Below are 20,595 nucleotides of genomic sequence, written 5' to 3'. Positions count from 1 at the left end.
ATCGTTTCTGGCTTCTTTATTATGATTCTTTTATTAAACCGATGTAAATAACCTTAACTGCTGAAATTAATTAATATTATCAATGTATCAGATTGTTTCACCCCTTGAAGGATTAAATCTGCAATTCTAAGCACATATTCGTATAAGTTGTCTTCGATTCGCCTAGCATTAGAGAGTGGGGAACCGAAAATTCCATACCACTTGTTGAAATAAGCTGACAGAACTTGCTTAGCAATCCAAGTCATCTCATGACTGCGCAGTGTAATGCGCTTTTTTCTTTGATGGACAAAAGACATTTCAGTAACCTTTTAGTCTCAAGTCTCGCAATGGTAAAACTCATCTCAAATTTGTAATGTATCCGCACCATTTCTTGTAGCAAGTGTACTTCATAAATTTATTGTTCCTTTTGCATGTCACGTTTTGTCAAAAGAGCAGCGCTAAAAGAGCGAGTGGAGAAATGTCGTAGAAGAGAGCTGTAGATAGGTTGACAATCCGATTTATCTCTCTTATGAGACATCCACAATTTCTCTTATGTTGAATTCAAAGTTATCAATTTCTAATGGCTTTTAGATGCAAGGTTAGGTTAGACTAAAAGTTCGATCCAAAAACGATTTCTACTTGCAACTGAAAACTGCCAAATTCGAAGAAGCGGCTGATATTACCGTCTTGCGAAAGTTGGTGAGAGAAAGTTTTCTTCCTTCGTCTACCATAAAACTTAGACAGCTAGCATTCAACAATATTTTCAGCATGTACACTTATTGGAATCCTACGATTGCGGTAAGATGAACCTTACTGAGAGCAATTAGTTCAAAGGATTTTCTGCGTTCTGCACAAGGCCAGAAGGATCTCGCAGTCTCACAGGAAAAAAATAATTAAAAAAATAAGAAAACAGGAATTGAAAACATTAAGAGAAAACTTTTTTGGCAGTTGCGCAGTATGTTCGTTGAACATATACCTCTATGATGTAATCAACAAGCTTTCTAATATTATGAAGGATATTATGATCATGGATAATCCAAGTATATTTTTTATACAAAAAATTATTTAGATATAATACAGGATATTTAAAAAAACTCTTAAAGATATGGCAGAAGAAGTATGCTTTGCAATCCTTAGCGATTTAAGTCGAAATCTACATTTTGCCCTGGTCGGAGTAATTTCTTCGATGCAATGGCCAATTTGGTTTATTCAAAACGATAAATGAAACAAAGTCCCCAAATTAGTATTTGTAGAGTTAAATTATTTCTTTTATTTTCAGGTATCGCTTTCAAACATAGTAAATGCCACTTGACAATAATATCGCTTCAGGAAAACCTCTTTTACAACAAAGCTATATTCGCTCAGTTATGTACTATAAACTTCTCAGCAGAAGTACTGTTCCAAACCATTCGCGAACCGAACATTGAGCCCAGTTTGTGTTGAACTTTTTCTAAATACTCTTAGATTCTAATTTCATTTTTTGGAAAATATTCTATATCTCTGAAGCAATTTTTAAAATAATAGTATTTTCGGCACGCTTTAGGGATTACACAGATTAAATTTGGTTAAACTGCTAAATTTCACTCCTACCAAATTAAAAATTTTCGGCAACGACACAACCAAATAAACGAACGAAGTCTTGATTAACGATTTAAATCTATTTTCTAACTCTTCGCAGTAATTAGGTTAAAGTCTTAATGATTAAAGCCATTCCCAGTGGTATTTCCATTGGAACACTATGCTCAAGCTGTTGTTGACATTAATTAGTATTACATATATGTACATAAGTATACTCACAAATATATATGTGTGTGCAAGTATCTTCCTTTGATTTCCGTCTATTTTTATGCCTTAAATGTATTTAAATATGCGTTAGTAGATTATTTTAGGTCATTAAGATAATTATCATCATTTATCCTGTACAAACAACATTACTTGCACACCCCAATCAAAGTACATACACATATGCACACATGCATGTACATAAGTGCGTATGTATATTTCTATGTGTATGCCACTATGCAATCGCGTACATGCGCCAAATGTTCCGTGGGCGCTAACGAGGTGGGCGTAAAAGCACAACAAACTGACTTGTAAAATATAAACAAACAAAATGACTTAAATTAAATTGTTTAACATTTTATAATTTCCACGGCTTTCTGCTTAATGATCAAAGTTTGCCACAAATTAATTTCTTAATTAGGCTTATGAGTATTTAAACGGAGGATAATTACTGAAACCAACAAAGTAATTGACTCAAAATATATGTAAACGCACATATACATACATACATATGTACGTCATAAGAGAAATAAATAAAGTAATTTGCTTAATGTAAAGTACAAATTAGCATTAACTATACATAAAACACCATACTATACATACTATATATACTCTTTGTACGCATACATACACACAAACATAGAAACGCCAAAGTGGGCGCCAGCCAATACCACCTGCCGAGCTTGTTTACACATAAGAGACGAACTATGCCCATTTATTTTATTGAAAACCAAATACTGAAACCGCAGACAGTTCAGAATTATGCTTCTTAAATCAATACTTTTATTATTATACAAACTGGCGGGCATATTTAAGTGAAAAAACAAACAAAATGCTTTTTTGGCGCTTCCCTCTGATGTATTATATAGCAGTATTATTATGTACAATTTCTCGCCTTTGTTCCAGAATATTTTCGTAGAATTTCATGGCATATGTTTTGTCAAATTTCGAAAGAATTAGCCTACATACAGAGTAAAACAAAATAGATAAGTATGATACCTTAATAATTAAAAATAAAAATTGTCCACTTGATGACGCTAGGATTGAATTATTGCATACGATTGTAGTCTTCGCCCTATTTGACTTCTAATCGAACAATATATATGTATGTATGTATGTATGTATGTTAGGTTATGTTAAAAGGTCGATCCTAACTCAGCGCCTTCGGAATATAATCACCAAAACTAATATATGTGATATTACCCAATATTGTTAATGTTATAGCTGTGATGTATTTAAAAAGTTAAGTAAAGGGTGACCCATTTCGAGATTCCTCACTTTTTTTAAATAAAAAACACAGGAACTCCAAATTAAATAGGGAATGTTTATTATCATTAGAAAGAACATTTTTTGGCATTTATTTTTTGAAGATCAACCGACCCAAAACGTGAAATGATCTGCTCTCTCAATAAATCCATTGATTGATTTCAGGCAAGGAAACAAAAAAATTCCGAGAGGGCCACATCTGAGCTGTACGGCAGCTGCGGAAGCGTTTGGATGTCGTCCTTGGTTAGGTAGCTGTTCAGGAGAAAGGCAGTATTTGGCAATTGGCTGCGATGTTTTGTCGGACCCGATTGACCATTCGTTTTCGTCTCTTGAGGACTTCCACGTAAACCTTGGCGATGACGGTTTGTCCAAAAGGAACAAATTCATGGTGGACGATGCCTTTGATGTCAAAAAATATAATAAGCATCGTTTTCACTTTGGATTTGCTCATTCATCAGCGACCTCTTCCCGGCCCTCCAAAAATACCTGGTGCCACCGAAACACACCACATCTTGCTAAAGCAACATCTGGGTAAACCTGCTTGATCATATCAAACGTCTCTGTCGCAGATTTACCGAGTTTCACATAGAATTTAATCGCGTACCTCTGCTCTAACGAACGCTGCATTTTCGGCTTGCACCACTCACAAAAACACGACGTGCGAAAATGTTTGTCCTAACTCTCAAGCTGCTCGGAGACAACTGACCAGTCGCTCGTTCGTTAGCTAGGAACTCCGCAGCGAAAGAAAATCAGTCCAATTACTTTCCGAACAAACCCTGTAGTCTGGTCGGTAATGTGTGCTAATGTCGTCGACGTAATAAAGGAATGTTGCCTTGAAGAACTGCTTGAAAAGAGTTCGTTGTGTTTCGTAACCGGAAGCATACTGCCCTAACTGTGTAAGTGTTCGATGGCAGACATCAAGAGGTATCCTGTTATTGTACCGAATGTAGTTTTTTGTTGCTCTGTTGTTGCTAACAGTACACATTTGAATGGCATCGACCATAATATTAATATTTTGTCCAATTTCTTTCGTCCAGTTCATGAATAGGAAGCATTTTTTAGATTTAGTAGTGGAGAGAGTTGGGCTCTTTGCAGAAAATAATCGAAAAAATCGGTAAGATTTGTTGTTTACTTTCGAACACTGTGGCAACGCGTTTTCTTCACTTAGCAACAGTGGGAGTTGAAATGGACAACATTGGACGACATTCTCCCTTTTCATCCTCTTTCTCCTCTATAACGTAAATACAATACTGATTTGCGTCTGTCTTAAGTGCTGATCGTTCACTAGCATGCAAACACACACCTATCAGTCTTAACTATGCAATTATTAGCATAAACATTTTACTGAAATTCCATCGAGTCATAAAAAAATACTCAACTTTATCAATAAGATCTGTGCGTAACTGCAATTCGAAAACCTGTATTGCAACCAAACCTGAAAGGAAATCAAAAAAATATACAAAAAATTCGCAGAAAGCTTTTAATGGCAATTTTATTGGATTTATTTTTTTTATTTTTATATGCTCACAATGCATTTGGACCATTGCCAAGGCGTAATTACGAGTTTTTGTTTTTCGCAAGTTTTTTTTCTGCTCGCACACTTGCTCTAAAGTCAAAACAAACTCGCCTATATACAAATACGTATGCATACCGGTGTGTGAGTGTGTGCAGCGTCTGCCTGACTTTGAAGTAGTGACGAAGTCAGAGATGACGATGTGGTAAATGAAAACAACGGAAGTACTCGTACATAAAAACGCGTATCTTTTAGAGAGTGTTTACGAGGGGGGTGGTGCGGTAGTGCATTGAGCGCTCACTTGTCCGGCTGTAAGTGCTCAAGCGGCTAAAGCACATGCCAATGACAATTGCCGGACCGTGGCGTGTTTAAAAAATTTCATTTCAACAGCTGCTATCAACACTGCACCGGCCTCCAGTCCACGATCGGGCGTGTGTTAATGATGTAATAATAAAATTTACGAGGGCAATTACCGGCGCAAATGCAGCTGAGTTATTGAGTTTGAGTGAGTGCCTAAGTATATTTATATGCCAACGTACTTAAACGCAATGCTCACATAGTGTGTTTGCAGCAAAGAAACAAGGGGAGTGTCTTGATATCTAAAACATAAAACACTTGTACTGTGTAGCTTAGACTTTTTAAGTAATTGCGAGTTGTTTATTATGCTTGATTTACTTAATAATCAACATGAACAATATTTAAAGATAAAGTTCTTGCAATTTTTCTTATCCTAGTTGAAAGGAGAAATGCAAATTGTGATATGCTGAGGCGGATAACCGTCATTCAGGCAGGGTTGTATAGGACATCAGCAATTTATTTTGGTTATTGATGGTGAAATTTGAGACAGAGAGAAACAATCTAATCGGAAATGTGATGATATTCTGCATTTTATCATAAAAGCATAAAAAAGCAGCAACAATTTTACAGTATTCTATAAATTTTCAAGGATTTATTTAATTTAATTTAACTTTATTTACAAATAGTCAGCTTTTTATGCTGAAGATAATGAAACTGCCTTAAATTATATCATGTCTATATCGAGAGTCAATAAAATATTTTCGTTAGGGAACCTTAGATTTTGAAATAGACCATACCATTATATTACCAGTCTAGATAATAGTTAATTTTTATTTTAACAAGAATTTTGTAAACTGACTTTAGTTAATTTAGCTAAAATTATAAGGAGGGCTGAGATTCTGTTGGGTTCGACTAAATTAGGTAAGGTTTGGTTGAAAACGCAATTATAATTTTAAAGGGTGAAGTCTAAAAGTTGATATCAAATATCATCGACATACACCAACAGTTGTAAACTCTTGTAGAAGATGGTATCTTCTCTGTTTAGTTCTGCAGCTCGAATTATTTTCTTCAAAAGTACGTTGAAGAAGTCACACGAAAGGGAGTCACCTTGTCTGACACTTCATTTACGCGAAAGAGTCCCTTAATTTTGGAGATATCGATCTGAAATTTTGCACATAACCTTTTCTCTACATCACATTATTGCTCATTTATTAGAATCGCCTATAACGGATCACTGTAGTATTTAGCTGCCTTACAAACTGACTAATCTTTAGCAAGTTCTTATAAGCAAAACGTTTTTCTTTGACAAGATATCTTATATCAAAATTTGGCATCGATTATTGTCCAAGGAAACAACATAATCCCTAAGCATATTATTTATATCGAACCACTATAGCGTTTTGCTGTCATATAAACTAAGCGATCAAAATCGAATCCTTGTATAAAAAACTTTTTCATTTGACAGGATATCTTCACGAAACTCGATATAAATTATTTTTCAAGACAATGCCATAATATTCGAACAAAATGTTAAGATTGAACCACGAAAGAAGTAGCTGTCATTCAAACTGTCATTAAATTCAGACGTTTAGCAGTTTTAACTTAATTCATAATTTTATTTTGGAACAGCATATATAATTATTTTCAGCTAAAGTAGCTCAACTGAAGTAGACTTCCACTCGGCTGAACTTTTTCTTTAGCCCATCCAGGATATCGTATGTGCTTATAAAGGGATTACTACTGGGATATACATATGTACCTATTATACTACAGCATACAAATAATATCCAATTGTGAATACTGTGAAAATGACATTACATAAAATAGCTCCTAAGATAATTAAAAATGTCACATCATTATGTGATGTTACTTGCTTATTTGCAAGTGTGACTTGTACTTATTCAAAGCTTTATTGCTTTCATTATTACTCTTATTGTTATTCTATTTTAAGCTCAATGCAGTTTTCTGTTCTTTAAGCTCTTCAAAGTTAAAAATTCAATATAAAATTCAATTCACCACATCTGTGTACATTGTCATCAGCTCCACACGCCGTGCCACAACACACAAAGTTCAATGCAGGACCTCCAAGCCAGTAAAACATTGGAACGACAACGATTCGATTGCAGTTGACCAACGAGGAAGGGTGGCAACATTAAAACACCATTGTGGGCGAGACAAAACCGCAATTATTTAAACACTGCACGACTTGTATTGCACACTGCCACATGCCACATGTCACTAACTACTGCAACTATATACAAGTACATCTGCTGTACTATAATACATATATGTGTGTATGTGCATTTGAAGTGCTTAAGCACTGAGTGCAAACAATTGCTGCTGCAATTTGTGACTTTTGCTTTTGTTTTGACTTTTATTGAGTTTTTTCTTTACTTTTTGTTTCGCTGCTAAGCTTGTTTGCTCTACACTTGACTTCGTTCGTTTTTATCCCCTGCACACGTTTCCAATTGGTTATAAATTTGTCGTTCAATAATTTTAAATTGTTCGCCATTTTTGCACCCCCGTTTCCCGCTGAACTTCGTAACACTGCCAACAGCTTAACTTGTCAGCCAGAAGCTACAACGGTTATTTCTAATTTTATAGTTGCAACAAATTGCGGTCATTGCAACGAACGAACATATCCTGCTGCAGAATATGTATTCTGTGTTTCACTCGAGAGCTCTGTTATCAAACACACCCACGCGCTGGGAATACAAATATATGTATGTATGTAGTTCATGTGCAATCGATGATTGTTACGCAGTGAAGTTCAAATACACGCTAGCAAACAAATCTACTTGTTATCATATTCATCATATTAACCACCCCTTGGCGTTCTGGAAAAGTCAACCCGAATGGTCAACGCGCTAATATTTTGCGGAAATCGGAAATGCATAGTATGGGAACTATGCTTCATTCATAATCCATATTTAAACTCAGGGCGCGAATTCGTCGCTGGAAGTGGACAACCACCCAATGGTGAGGGTGTTTAATGTCACGCTATTTATAGTCAATTCAAATTGCGACCGCGGAAAAGCTCTAAAATAATAGAAGCAGTTTTACGTGATCGCCTGGGGCAGCCAATATTAAACATCCGAGTTTGTATTATGATTGACCAATCTTCAAACAAATTTACATTTACATCTCGTTGGGCGCTACAGATTGCAGATAATTAACTACGTAGATTTTTTATGAAATACAAAATTTTGGAATAATGACGACTTATTTCTCATCATGGTACGTTCGCTGTCATGGTGGAAGAGTACTTTTTCGTCGCCAAATAAGGTGAGATTCATCATCATGACGGAAACGATTCAAGAATTATTGTTATGAGTTATGCTGTAGTAATGGTTGGTATGGTTGAAACTGGGTAGGCGCGTCAAGTCGATCACAGAACTATTGGTACACTTTTCTATATAGGTGAATAAAACCGTTGTGTTTACTTCCTCATGGGTCTCCCTTTCTCGGTTGTATTGCCAATTTTGCCAAAGTTCATTCACAAGTACGTGATGACGGCGAGTCTAATTCCAGTGGCCTAAAATCATGAGGAGGCCCATTCAGCTAATACCAAAAATGGGCAAATGGGATTGGTGATGCGAATATATAACTCCTATTCCTATTCCTCCCAAACGTCAACCTCACCTTCGCGCGGTACCCCCTGTTCACTACGAACGAGGCTTTGACGACTGAGTAAAGGCGGTATAACCTTAGCAACAGAAAACCGGCAGCCCCCGGATGCAGAAGGCTAATCACTTACTCATCTTAAATCCTCTGATTACCGAAACCGAAGTAAACAAAGTTAAGATTAAGCACGATAAATTGATGACGCCCTTCAGCATGAAAAATGGATTACGAATAGGAACCTGGAATATACGTTAATTGTTAGAACCAATTACCGAAACTTGGTTGGCTGCGAGACGTGGAATATTGCAGCGATTGTAAAACATTCGGATCGCTGCAATCCTTTCTTAATAGATGTCTTCGAAAAATTATGCGGATATTCTGGCCTAACGTTAAGCAATGCTAACCTCTGGACCGTAACCAAATAGCTACCGATCCATATCGAAATTCGACGTCGTAAATGGAAATGGATCGGCCACACTCTGCAAAAGCCTCACGATGACATTAGCAGAACAGCGAACAGATTGGAATCCGCAAGGAAGCCGAAGACGCGGGAGACTAGCCAGCACCTGGAGACGGGAAGTCGAAGCAGAAGCACAGAGAAGTGGTTATTCTTGGAGAGAAATTAAATTCATTGCTTTAAATAAAATTAATTATAACTTGTTTATTGAGGCCTTATGTTCCACCTAGAAACTACGGGAAATAAATATATTTATAAAATCATGAGCTGTCTGGTCTTAAGCATTGTATCATACTTCACTTGTGTATGTATTGGTCGGACCTCAATGCTATGGTCATAGTTATTGTGCCATTTTCTTCGATTCGATTTAGAATCTGAACAAACCTTAAAAAGATCGATTCAGCTTAATAACGTGGACGGGATCTGGACTTAGACTTCGATTTATTTGACTTCCTAGAAATATCAGATTTTTTACTGCTCTAATTGAACGGTGTGAAATATTGAAGATTGTTGATTTTAATCAAGAAAGTAAAGAAATATAGGTGTGTTTATTCAGGAAAAGCATTTAGTTGAGAAAATGAAAAGGAGTGAAAAAGCATTCAATTCATAGAAAACCGCAGCGACTCTTGTTTCTATATCTCATAATGATATTCACCAACACCAAATACCAAATAAAACAGCTGCCTTCCGACTTCACCATAACACCCAAGTGTCAATAGTTTTTATATTCGCGCATATTTTTTAGACCATTTCAAAGAGGCAATAAAAATTCTTCAATAACAGTTGCCAAAAATAAGCTCACTGATAATGTTAGTAACCATGTGGTATTATTCGTAAAGACCCAGATAGGCAAACTTTTCATACAAGAACTATCATCCAAGCAAGTAAAGAGAACGCGCATAGTTTAACGCTCCAGCTAACCGCAAGCACATGAACGGTAAATCTCTTATCCCAAAAGCTTGTCTTGATAAAGCAAGCTGAGCGAAATTCGTACACGCCTACAAATATATAAATACGAAAGTGTGTAAGCTAAGAAGAAAGTGTGGTAAAGTTGCGTAAATGTTATCATTTCAATGAACGCTGAAACACTTATCGCATCACAACAGAACAGAGCTAATGTGAGAGCACACCGACATCTTTCCGCTTATATTTGTATTTAGTTAAAAATATATATATGTACATAAATTTCGGCGCTTGTGCGGGAAAACGCCGCGCACTCCAAAGGCCTACCAACGCACTCAAGGCTATGCGTCTGCCAGCGTCCTTGAGAAGCACACCCAGCGCTCATTTGTGCCTCAATAGATATATTAGTTGCCGCCTTTGCGGTTTGCTTTCTTGCTTTCTAAAGCACTGCGTTTCCTACACGCATACATACGTACATTAGCAGTGCGGCTACAATTTCATCCATCATTGAACAATGACGGCGAACCCAGCGCCTTAAATGACCTCAGCACCCTCAGTTGTGCCTCTGCGTTTTATATTCGTTTTAAGGTGAACTGGAGGGGCGGTGAGCATAAACGAATTTCATTTTTTATTGCTTCGCATGCATATATTTATTTGCTAAAGTGTGTCTGTATGTGTGTGTGTTTGTGGTTGTCGCCTTGAGGAGCACAAAGTGGCAAAGAATAATAGTTTCCAATTGATTTAATTAAGCAGCAAATGTGACAATGATCAATGCAGCAGTTCTGCGTTCTCTTTGCATTTATTTCTTCTCCTTAAGTGTCTGCAATCGAGTTTTTGCATTCAAATGGGTGTTCTTACACCAATCAAATTGCTGGCTGTTCCTTATGCGCTCAATTGCTTTCACTTTAATTGAGGTACACAAACCTCAGCTGTCCGAGAGCAGCTGCGAGGATGTGTATTATTCGTTGGACCAGTGCATTATGCTTGAGTGACAGTTAAAGCTGCGGTTACCACAAATGAAGCGACAATTAACTTAGATGGTTTGGTTGTTTTAATAATTTTCTAACAGTGAGGTTTACGAAAAAGTTGAGGGAGACCATTTTTGTAGATAATTCATTTTTTTTTTAATATAAAAATACTAGATATTTTTTCAAATAGCTCATAACGAGATATGAATTGTTTTGCAATAATTAGGAAAAAAGAGGAAACTGGAAAGCGAAGGTCTCACCTCTTGATATTAGATGCTCATACTTGGGGAGAAGTTTTTTGAACTGTCTAACAACCAATTTTTTATTATTATTGTGTAATGTAGTAAATTTAACCTAAAATTAGTTTGGTAACTGGATTTCAATAAAAAGTCGCCAAAAAATGCTGACACAAGACATGCAATCATTCGAAAATTTCGAAGAACTCGATTATAAAAAGTTTAAAATTTAGCGATCGTAGAATAAATTTTAATATTTGTCAAATAATGTTATCATTTATTACCGTTTATTTTAATTAGAGATTGCTAAGGTACTAAATATATCCATAATATTGGGTAGTCGAAAAAGTCTTTTCGTATTTTGTTAATAGATGTCGTTGCAGTCGTATATCTCCATTTGCATATAGTACCAATCATTGTGTCATACCATATAGTAAAAATAATGAAGAAATTCGTTATATTTTGAAATTTTTGTGTAAAAAAGGGAAGAATGCCACGCAAGCCAAATTTGTGAAGTTTACGGAGACGATGATGTTTCAGTTCGTGTAGCACAACAATGGTTCACCGCTTCCGTTCTGGAAATTTTGAAATTTCGATTTACACTGATGAAATAATGTCTCTAACGGAAAAATGGCTAAAAGTGGTCGACCAAAATTGTGCAAATTTGTTTATTTATTTATTATTATAAATAAAAAAATATTTAAGTTGAAGTTTGATTAGAAATACGAAAAGACTTTTTCGACTACCAATATGTCTTAATTTTATCTGCTTTTCAATTTGAGCGCACCATTTTATTTTTAATTAGAAAAAATTCTCGGATAAAATTATATAAATCTCAATACGAGACGACTGGCGGAATACTTTACTAAGAATACTAACACAAATACACAAATAACTAAATGATAATTTGAGTAAAAAGTTACTCATACGCAGCGCTCGTCGCTCATTCTACTACATTACTATATGTATATGTATATTTACACATGTTTATATAAAACAAAATGCAGCGTTAGGTGCTTTGTTCACCACCTAATAGTTGAGTTCTAAATTTTGATAAAATTTATAGAAATTTTTATTTGACATTAATGACTTTTTTATACATAAATACAATCTATACGCCATTAAGAGGTGATGAAATCTTGCACAGACATTTATAGCATGAGAACACACTGCAAATTGATTTATGGTATGTAATTTTATTATAAATGTCAAGGCTACAATATTTTACATATTAAAAAATTATATGTGCAAACAATATTTTTGAAAAATCAACTATTAAAATTGATGTTTGAAATATACTCGGCTATCTAGCTTCGCTGCAGCTATCATTAATCAATGTTTTTAGGCTGATATTATTACTAAAAAAAATTCTATGAATAACTTTAATATGCTAAATTGCTTTAAATGCAAAAAAAGAACAAAAAATAACCACAAAATTCTGTCTTTGTTTACTGGTGTGAAATTTCAGAGATCCCAATTGTCAATGAACGTGTGAATGCGTGAAAATAAAATCCTGATGGGACTATTATGGAGCGATAAATTGATTAGATATGTTTGATTGGATGTGAAAATATATTTGTAGATGCAAGTGTACATGCGAGTGCTTGGAGTAAAGTGGCGTGTGGATACATTTGCCCATATGTCTACTTCCAGCAATTGCAATGTTAATTTTATTATAGGGTGTCGCCTATAAATTCCCTCCAATCTTTACCGCTGTCACTATCGTGCCATAAAAATCTTTTTTCCTCCAAAAACTGTAATACATTTCTTCAAGTGCCGGGCAGAAGAAGCAGCAGATATGCTCAAGTGTTTGTCATATATAAAATAAGTATTTAAGTCCATATAAGCATGTATGAGTTGTTTGTTCACACGAGCAAGTATGTAATGCATACATATTGTTATGTGTGCCTGTGTATGTATGTGTAATGATAAGGGTATTTGGATATGTATGTGAAACGTAAGTATTATAGTACGGCGATTTCTTTATGGGCACATAAGAGAGACGCAAATAAAATAATTAAGGTGGTACCATATACGTTAAAAAATATACTACTAGAACTTTTCGAAAAAATTATCTCTGGCTTTTATTTAAAATAAAATTTAGTAAGATAAGTTTTCATAAAATTATTATTATCTATCTATATATTTTTGGTTACCTTTGTTTTTTTTAATTTATTTTATATTTTATTATTAAGAGTTTTATATTTATAAGCAAAAAATACCTTAACTCTAAATAGAAATTGGATTCCGAAAAGTTCATCGTTAATAAATTCATCACACCCTAATACGTTTGATTTCACCGCAACTTTAATTCAGTAATTCTGCTGCGGTTGTGACTTTGTTTATTACAAAACCAGTGGCAATTAACGATTACTGGCCGAGATAAACTATCCAAAAATCAGGATAATTGGTATATAACTCATGGGACATGAATGCGAAATAATAGTAATTAAGCTTTGCTAGACTTATGTATAAATGTATGTTGTTTAAGAATATATAAATATATACAAACACATCTACTTAGATGCAGCGTAAGAGGATATCTTATTGTTTGGCGAGACTAAATTAACACGAAAAGTGAAGCAAACTATTTTAAATATTTAAGCCAGATATGGCACAAGTTAAAACACAATAAAAATTATTGGAATTTGAATAAATTAGAAAAGTTGGACAATAAATGTGGCAACGGTCACTTTAAGGGATTATAAGCAGTTGCAAATGAGGAAAACGCGTTTTTTTAATTTTTAAGAATTTTATAAACTTCAAAAATGACGATTCATTTTCAGTGATACCATAGCCGACATTCAGTTGGACTTTCGAGAAATGGTGTAAGAAATATTTTTATATTTAAAGTATCCCAAATCCAAAGCACAAAAATATGATTATTACTTTAGATGAATACAAGTAATGTTCGAGGGGCTAGTTTAAATTTCGATTTTTGATAAAATGACGGCTTTGCAAAAAACACCATTTCTCTTAAAATAATTTATTAAGGCCCTCTGACAAATTATTATAAAAAATTTGATTCCTTCGGTAATTATATGACAAATATTCTAAGCAGGTCATGCGAAACACATCGTTTTGAGAAAAATTAGTTTAAAGAATTAAATTTTAACAAATCACTCAAATCGGCGAAACTGTTTGCCGGATCAACTTCACTAAAATATATGACAATTTTTGCTTAAATTCACAAATTTAAAAATTTTATAAAGTTTCGGCCACCTTTTACAAAACTTTGAATATAAAATTTCTCCTCAATACACTTTGATAATGCGTAGAATCAGACCAAAATTATGCCTTTTTCCTATTAACCTTATAATAGATGATTTAGGTATTAAGAAATTAAAGATAAAGTCGGAATGTAATATGAACCTAAGTTTCTACGCGCCGAATATTAATATACAGAAATTAGGTTAGGTTAGGTTTAATGGGTGATCCAAAGATTGTACTTTCATTGTACTGTACTTCCATGAAAATAGGACTCTGCAATTCGAACATATATGTAAGTCAACAGTTCGGTGGACCATCTGAAAGTGTGAGCTCCCGCATGCCTTAAGCTTGATCTCACAGACGCTGGACAATCAAAAAGGAAGTTCTGAGATGATTCCACCTCCTCTTCTTATAGACCGCTTTTGCAGTTGGCATCTGGTAAGATTCTCAAACTTACCGCCTATAGAGCAGTGTTAAAACCCCCACAATCAGGGAGAGGCTGGCCTTACTGAGAGCAAAGAGCTCACTGAATCTCTTACGATCGATATTCATCCAGAAGAAACTATCGATAGCGCATGAACCATTGATAGTTCAGTGAAACCCAGCTATTTATATAATAAAAGAACATACGACTTTTCTGTTCTTTTATTGCTCGCTAAAGTGATATATCCTAAAACAAAATAGTAAGCGTGTTTCTCTTGGATGCAATCGACGCGAAATTCCTTTATAAATTGGTTAATAACAAATACTCCAAAACGATAAAAAGTCACTTAACAATTATCAATACCATACATATGTATGTATATAGTATACCTACCATTGCCTGGTGTATACATATATACTCATATTTCATTTTATGTGAAAATTAAAATTATTTATTGCTATATGTGTAATTTAGTATGTACTCTAATAAGAATTACTTTCCGTTTACTCAACTTTCCAGCTAACGAGGAAACTGCTGACTCCTTGCAGGCCGCTGAGTTCTTTGGAATGTTGAACTACTAATTAAGTTCTACAAAGAGAATGACATAAATTAATTTATTCATTGCCACAGAAAACATATGCGTAAGCGTAATCTGATTAGCTGCACAACAGACCTACCGCCGGAGACCATTAATGTCACCATTTCTACCTCATCATAAATAAATACAAATGAATTAGAAATGAGAGGAAATTATTGCACGCTCTCCCGATAATTCGAAGCGAATGACAGCACATAATTTTTCCACAGAAAACTTGCATAGTATTCGGACAAACAGCGGGAGTTCACACACACACACAAACGCCGATCTACAGCACCATGCGTGTGTGTGTGTTTAGTCAAGTGCTTCCGGCCGCAAGTGCGAATGCATTAGACACACGTTGCGTCGTGTGAATGTGATAATGTTGCGTTGTATTTAATTACCAATGCGCCCTTCTAACAGCAACATCAAAAAACAACAACAACAACGGCAGCAACAACGAGGTTACACAGCAAGAGCAAACGGGCTTACATATCAGCACATTGGAATTTTACGGGACACGCATCGCTGGCAACACACGCAGCGGTGGCTGCAGAGGTGACAATAACATTTAAGCAAACAACAAAGACGAGATCAATTCGGGTGAAGACACGTGACACGAGCATTTCGGTTCAAGCAAAGAAACCGTTTCGCGGTCCAGTAGCAGGAGCGGTGGTGGAAGCAGCAACTGCAGCGGCAACAACAACGAAAACAATAACAACAACAACAACCTGCCATTACGTTAATACATTCCATTTGGGCGGTTGTAAAGCGAAACGAAATCAATCCCAAAACTGTAATCGTGAAACTTTTAATTTCACCCACGCGTTTGTCAGTGCTGTTCTGCTCCTCTGCTGTCTTGCGTCAAATAGTTTCGTAGCAGCAGCGGCATTGCCGAAGGTTTCCACTGCAAGTGGCAATGACGTGCGAGTCGCTGTTGCCGTCGGTGGTATCGATGTCGTTAATAGTTTAGCTAACCGGAAAGCGGGTGCGAACACCAACAACAGCGTGGACCCCTGCGCTCTTAAGACACAACGAAATGTTGACTGCCATGCAACGCTTCCCCACAGCGATGACTACAATATCAATGGCAATGCTTATCATGTACAACAACCCATTATCGAAACTACAGTCGCGCTTCAGCTCATACCAACTGCAACGCTTTTCGACACCACAACTACCGTTAAATCTGTTGCCACCGCCAGTGAATACAGTGAAACCGTGGCGAGCGACACCACCGCTCCACTGCTCTTCGATGGCGCCAGCACCACTGCCAATGTGTCCGCCGTGCAGGAGATTGTCGAAGTGCCACAGATTCCCGCTTACATACGCAACACAGCCATGTGCTTTTGCATAGCAATCATGACGCTGGGTGTTATTGGCAACATTATGGTGAGCATTTACCGCACCAAAAGTATATGCATGTTTGAGTATTAGTGTTGGTCGGTTTTCATGTGATGAGAAATACTCAGTAATAATCCCCCAACCCACTTCAAGTAGTTTGAGATTGTTTTTTGATATGATTTTAAGTCAGAATCGGATTATCTTCCTAACTCTTTAATTTGTGCTGCATATTAAATGGTGAATCAGATTTTCTTAATGCCTTAATGTTGATATTCGTCCGATCTGAACAATTCGTTCGTAGATTGTAGCATTCTCTTGTACAATAATTTATACCGAATTTCGTGAATAAATTTTGTCAAATAAATAGGTTTCCACATGAGTACTTCATTTTGTTTATATAACAGCGATCTGCTACATTGCTCCGACCTGAACAATTCGTTCGCAGATTGTAGGACTCTCTTTTATAATAATCTGTGCCAAATTTCGTAAAATTATCTCGTCAAATAAAAAAGTTTGCTTACAAGGATTTGTTTTTAAGGGGGTAGTAAGGTTAATTCGAGCGAAAAAAGCATATTTTCAATAATTTTTTTTAAAGATACAGTCAATATTTATTTATTTGTATAATTATAGCATAATTATATGATATTTAAAGAATATTCTGTGAAAGTTTCATAGAAAAATATTAAAAAATGAGCCGTTGACAGAGCATCTTCGCAGACCTTCCAAAAAAAATTGATTAGCGGTGAACTGCATAACTCATGACTGGATCATTTGAAATTAAAAAACCAAATTGATTTGATTAGTTGATAAGTTTCCTCAGGTAACGCTGTCGAGTTTTTTTTTAATTAATGATTTTTCAATTTTTTACAACGCTCGGAACTCAAAATACTGATTTTTCACCAAAAAAATCAGAAATTTTGTTGTTTAAAAATAAGTTAAAATTAAAAAAAAAAACATCAACAGCGTTACCTCACAATTTATGTAAAGAAAGACTGTGCAAAATTTCAAAAGGATCGGTTCAGTAGATTTTGAGCTACAGAGTTCACCGGCTTCGAAAAAGTGAAGTGTGAGAAAAACACGTTTAAAGTTTCACAGCCGCTCACAATCAAACCGGAGACTTACAAGTGTATATCTCCGTCAATTTTGCTTTAATTGCTCTCAAATTTTCACAGAATAATCTTAAGATATTGTACATTACATTAATATAAAACAAAAAAATAAAAATGCAAAAAAAAGCCTTACTACCCCCTTAATCAATTCCTTTGGATAGCAGCTATATCTTATAGTGGTCCGATTTCGGCGGTTCCGACAAATGAGCAATATCTTGGAGAGGAAAGGATTTGTGCAAAATTTCAGATAAATATGACTAATCTAACATAGCTAAATTGACTCAGCTCGTCACACCGATTATTTATATATGGTATACTTTATAGAGTCATCAATGTTTCCTTCTGGGTGGTACAAATTTCTTGGCAAACTTAGTATACCTTCTTTAGAATATAGATGCTTACAGTAATGAAAATTACCATTTCAATGATTTATAACACTATTCAATCTAGCTTGAAGCAAGAAATTTATGAAGAAACCCGATTTTGACAGCTTTCAGGACTCACCAACTATAAAATTTTAACCAAAAATACTTTACCAATACAAACTTTCAAGCTAAGTAAAATTTTTAAATTATTTTCGTGGCCCAAACTAATGTATAATTATATGTATGCATTAATATTACTCAAATATCGAGCACCCACATGGGTTGTACGCTGCGTATGAGTAATCTAGTGCGGAATCGTTAAGTTGACTTTACTCACGCTCTTTTTCGTTTTGCTTGTCACTTCACACGTCGTTTAGGTGCCAATTGTTATTGTGAAAACCAAAGATATGCGCAACTCCACCAATATATTCCTTACAAATCTCAGCATTGCCGATCTATTGGTGCTGCTGGTGTGCACGCCAACCGTATTGGTCGAGGTAAATACGCCACCGGAGACCTGGGTGCTGGGCCATGAAATGTGTATGTAAATAAATTTAAATTTCACTTGTACATATATAAAGGATATATAATTTGTGTATATATGCACCGTTTTACTACAATTAAATGTTTATTTACACTCCTTCCTCCGCTTCGCCAGGCAAAGCAGTGCCATTTGTTGAGCTAACAGTCGCACACGCCAGCGTGCTGACAATTTTGGCCATCTCATTCGAACGCTACTATGCCATATGTGAGCCGCTGAAAGCCGGTTATGTGTGCACCAAGGCGCGTGCCATACTTATTTGCATATTGGCGTGGGGAATTGCGGCCGTATTTACCAGGTAAGAGTTTTTTTAATATGAAAAATCATGTAAGCCTTACCACAATAATTGAACTGACGTGAAAATTCAATGTGTATCATTGCTTAAAATTATCTCAAATCTAGAAATTGGAAAAATTGTTTTCTATAGATAAGTAACGATACCAATCGAAGAACTAGTCAACATTTTGGTTCTAGACAAAATGGCGGCTTCTAAAAATATTGTTTTTTTTTTTAATATCGTTTGTTTAAATAATAGAAATTAAACCAAACATCATATTCCTTCCATAATTACAGAAAAACGTATCTAAGAATGTCGTGTGAAATTTTCAATTCAATTCAAAGCTCAAAAGTTTCAGTGAAAGTTACTTCACCGACTGCGAAAAATTCGAGAAAAAAAGGAAAAAAAAATAAAATCTACGGTCATAACTCCGAAACTATTTTCCGAATCAAATTTAAGTTTCCGGAGAATTTTCTTTAATTGTACATATATTCGATATGTATTGGTAGTCGAAAAAGTCTTTTCGTAGGTTTAACCAAACTTCAACTTTTTTTTTTTGAACTTTATTGAACCAAATATGTACCATTTTGGTCGCCCACTTTTTGCCATTTTTCCGCTAGAGACATTATTCAATCAGTGTAAAAATTTTCTAGTTTCTCGGCGAAAAACTGCGACAAGTAATTTTCACAGGGTTCTCTTGAAGACAACTTTACTCCATTAAGGGAGTTTTGCATTGACCGAAACAAATGGTACTCCGATGGTGCAAGATCAGGGCTGTATGGTGGGTGCATTAAAACTTACCAGCCAAGCTCTCCCAGTTTTTGCCGAGTCATCAAAGACTTGTGTGGTCTAACGTTGCCCTGATGGAAAAAATTTCTTTTCTGTTGATCAGTTCTGGCCGTGTTTTTTCGATTGCTTGCTTCAATCTCATCAGTTGTTGACAGTAAAATGGTGAATCAAGCGTTCGACAGGCTGGAGTAGCTCATAGTGGATGATTCCTTTCCAATCCCACCAAACAGTCAGCATAGCCTTTCGAGGCGTCAATCCTGGCTTTGCGACCATTTGTTGAGCTTCACCACGCTTGGACCATGATCTTTTTCGCATATTATTGTCGTATTTGATCCACTTTTCGTCTTCTGTTACCATTCGCTTCAGAAATGATTCGATTTCATTTCGTTTCAGCAAAGAATCGCAGATGTTAATTCGGTTCATTAAATATTTCACAGACAATTTATGTGGTACCCAAGCATTGAGCTTCGTTTTGTAGCCAGCCTATTTTAAATAGTTCAAAACCGTTTGATGATGAATGTTAAGTTCCTTAGCGATGCCTTAGCTGCTTATGTGACGGTCCTGGTCAATCTTTTCTATAATTTCATTGACTTATTCAACGATAGGTTGACCAGAGCGATGTGCATCTTTCACATCGAAATTTCCAGAATGGAAGCGAGCGAACCATTGTTGTGATATACGAACTGATACGGTATCGTCTCCGTAAAGTTCACAAAATTCATTGTTGGCTTGTGTAGCATTCTTCCCTTTTGTATACAGAAAATTTCAAAATATAGCGGATTTCTTCATTATTTTCACTCATTTTTGAACAGCTTTAAACTTTTTTCAAATTCTCCGAATTTTTAATTATTTTTTTGGTTAAATGAAGCTTTAAATCTCATCTTTTCAACACAATATGGTATGACAGAATCTGATTGGTTGCACTAGAGAGATA

At 35.5% G+C, this 20,595-nt stretch overlaps 1 protein-coding gene across 1 annotated transcript in view; it reads left to right on the top strand.

Annotated features, from left to right (window-relative positions):
* The window catches only part of LOC126763714 (uncharacterized), a 78,772-nt gene that overhangs the window by 41,679 nt on the left and 16,498 nt on the right, over nt 1–20,595 (top strand). Inside the window, 3 exon segments of the mRNA XM_050481496.1 lie at nt 15,660–16,628; nt 18,432–18,594; nt 18,713–18,893. Of these exon segments, the coding sequence (XP_050337453.1) occupies nt 15,660–16,628; nt 18,432–18,594; nt 18,713–18,893 (1,313 nt within the window).

Source organism: Bactrocera neohumeralis, chromosome 2, assembly GCF_024586455.1.
Source record: "Bactrocera neohumeralis isolate Rockhampton chromosome 2, APGP_CSIRO_Bneo_wtdbg2-racon-allhic-juicebox.fasta_v2, whole genome shotgun sequence".
In the NCBI taxonomy this organism is placed as follows: Eukaryota; Metazoa; Arthropoda; class Insecta; order Diptera; family Tephritidae; genus Bactrocera; species Bactrocera neohumeralis.
This window is presented reverse-complemented; position numbering and strand designations above follow the sequence as displayed.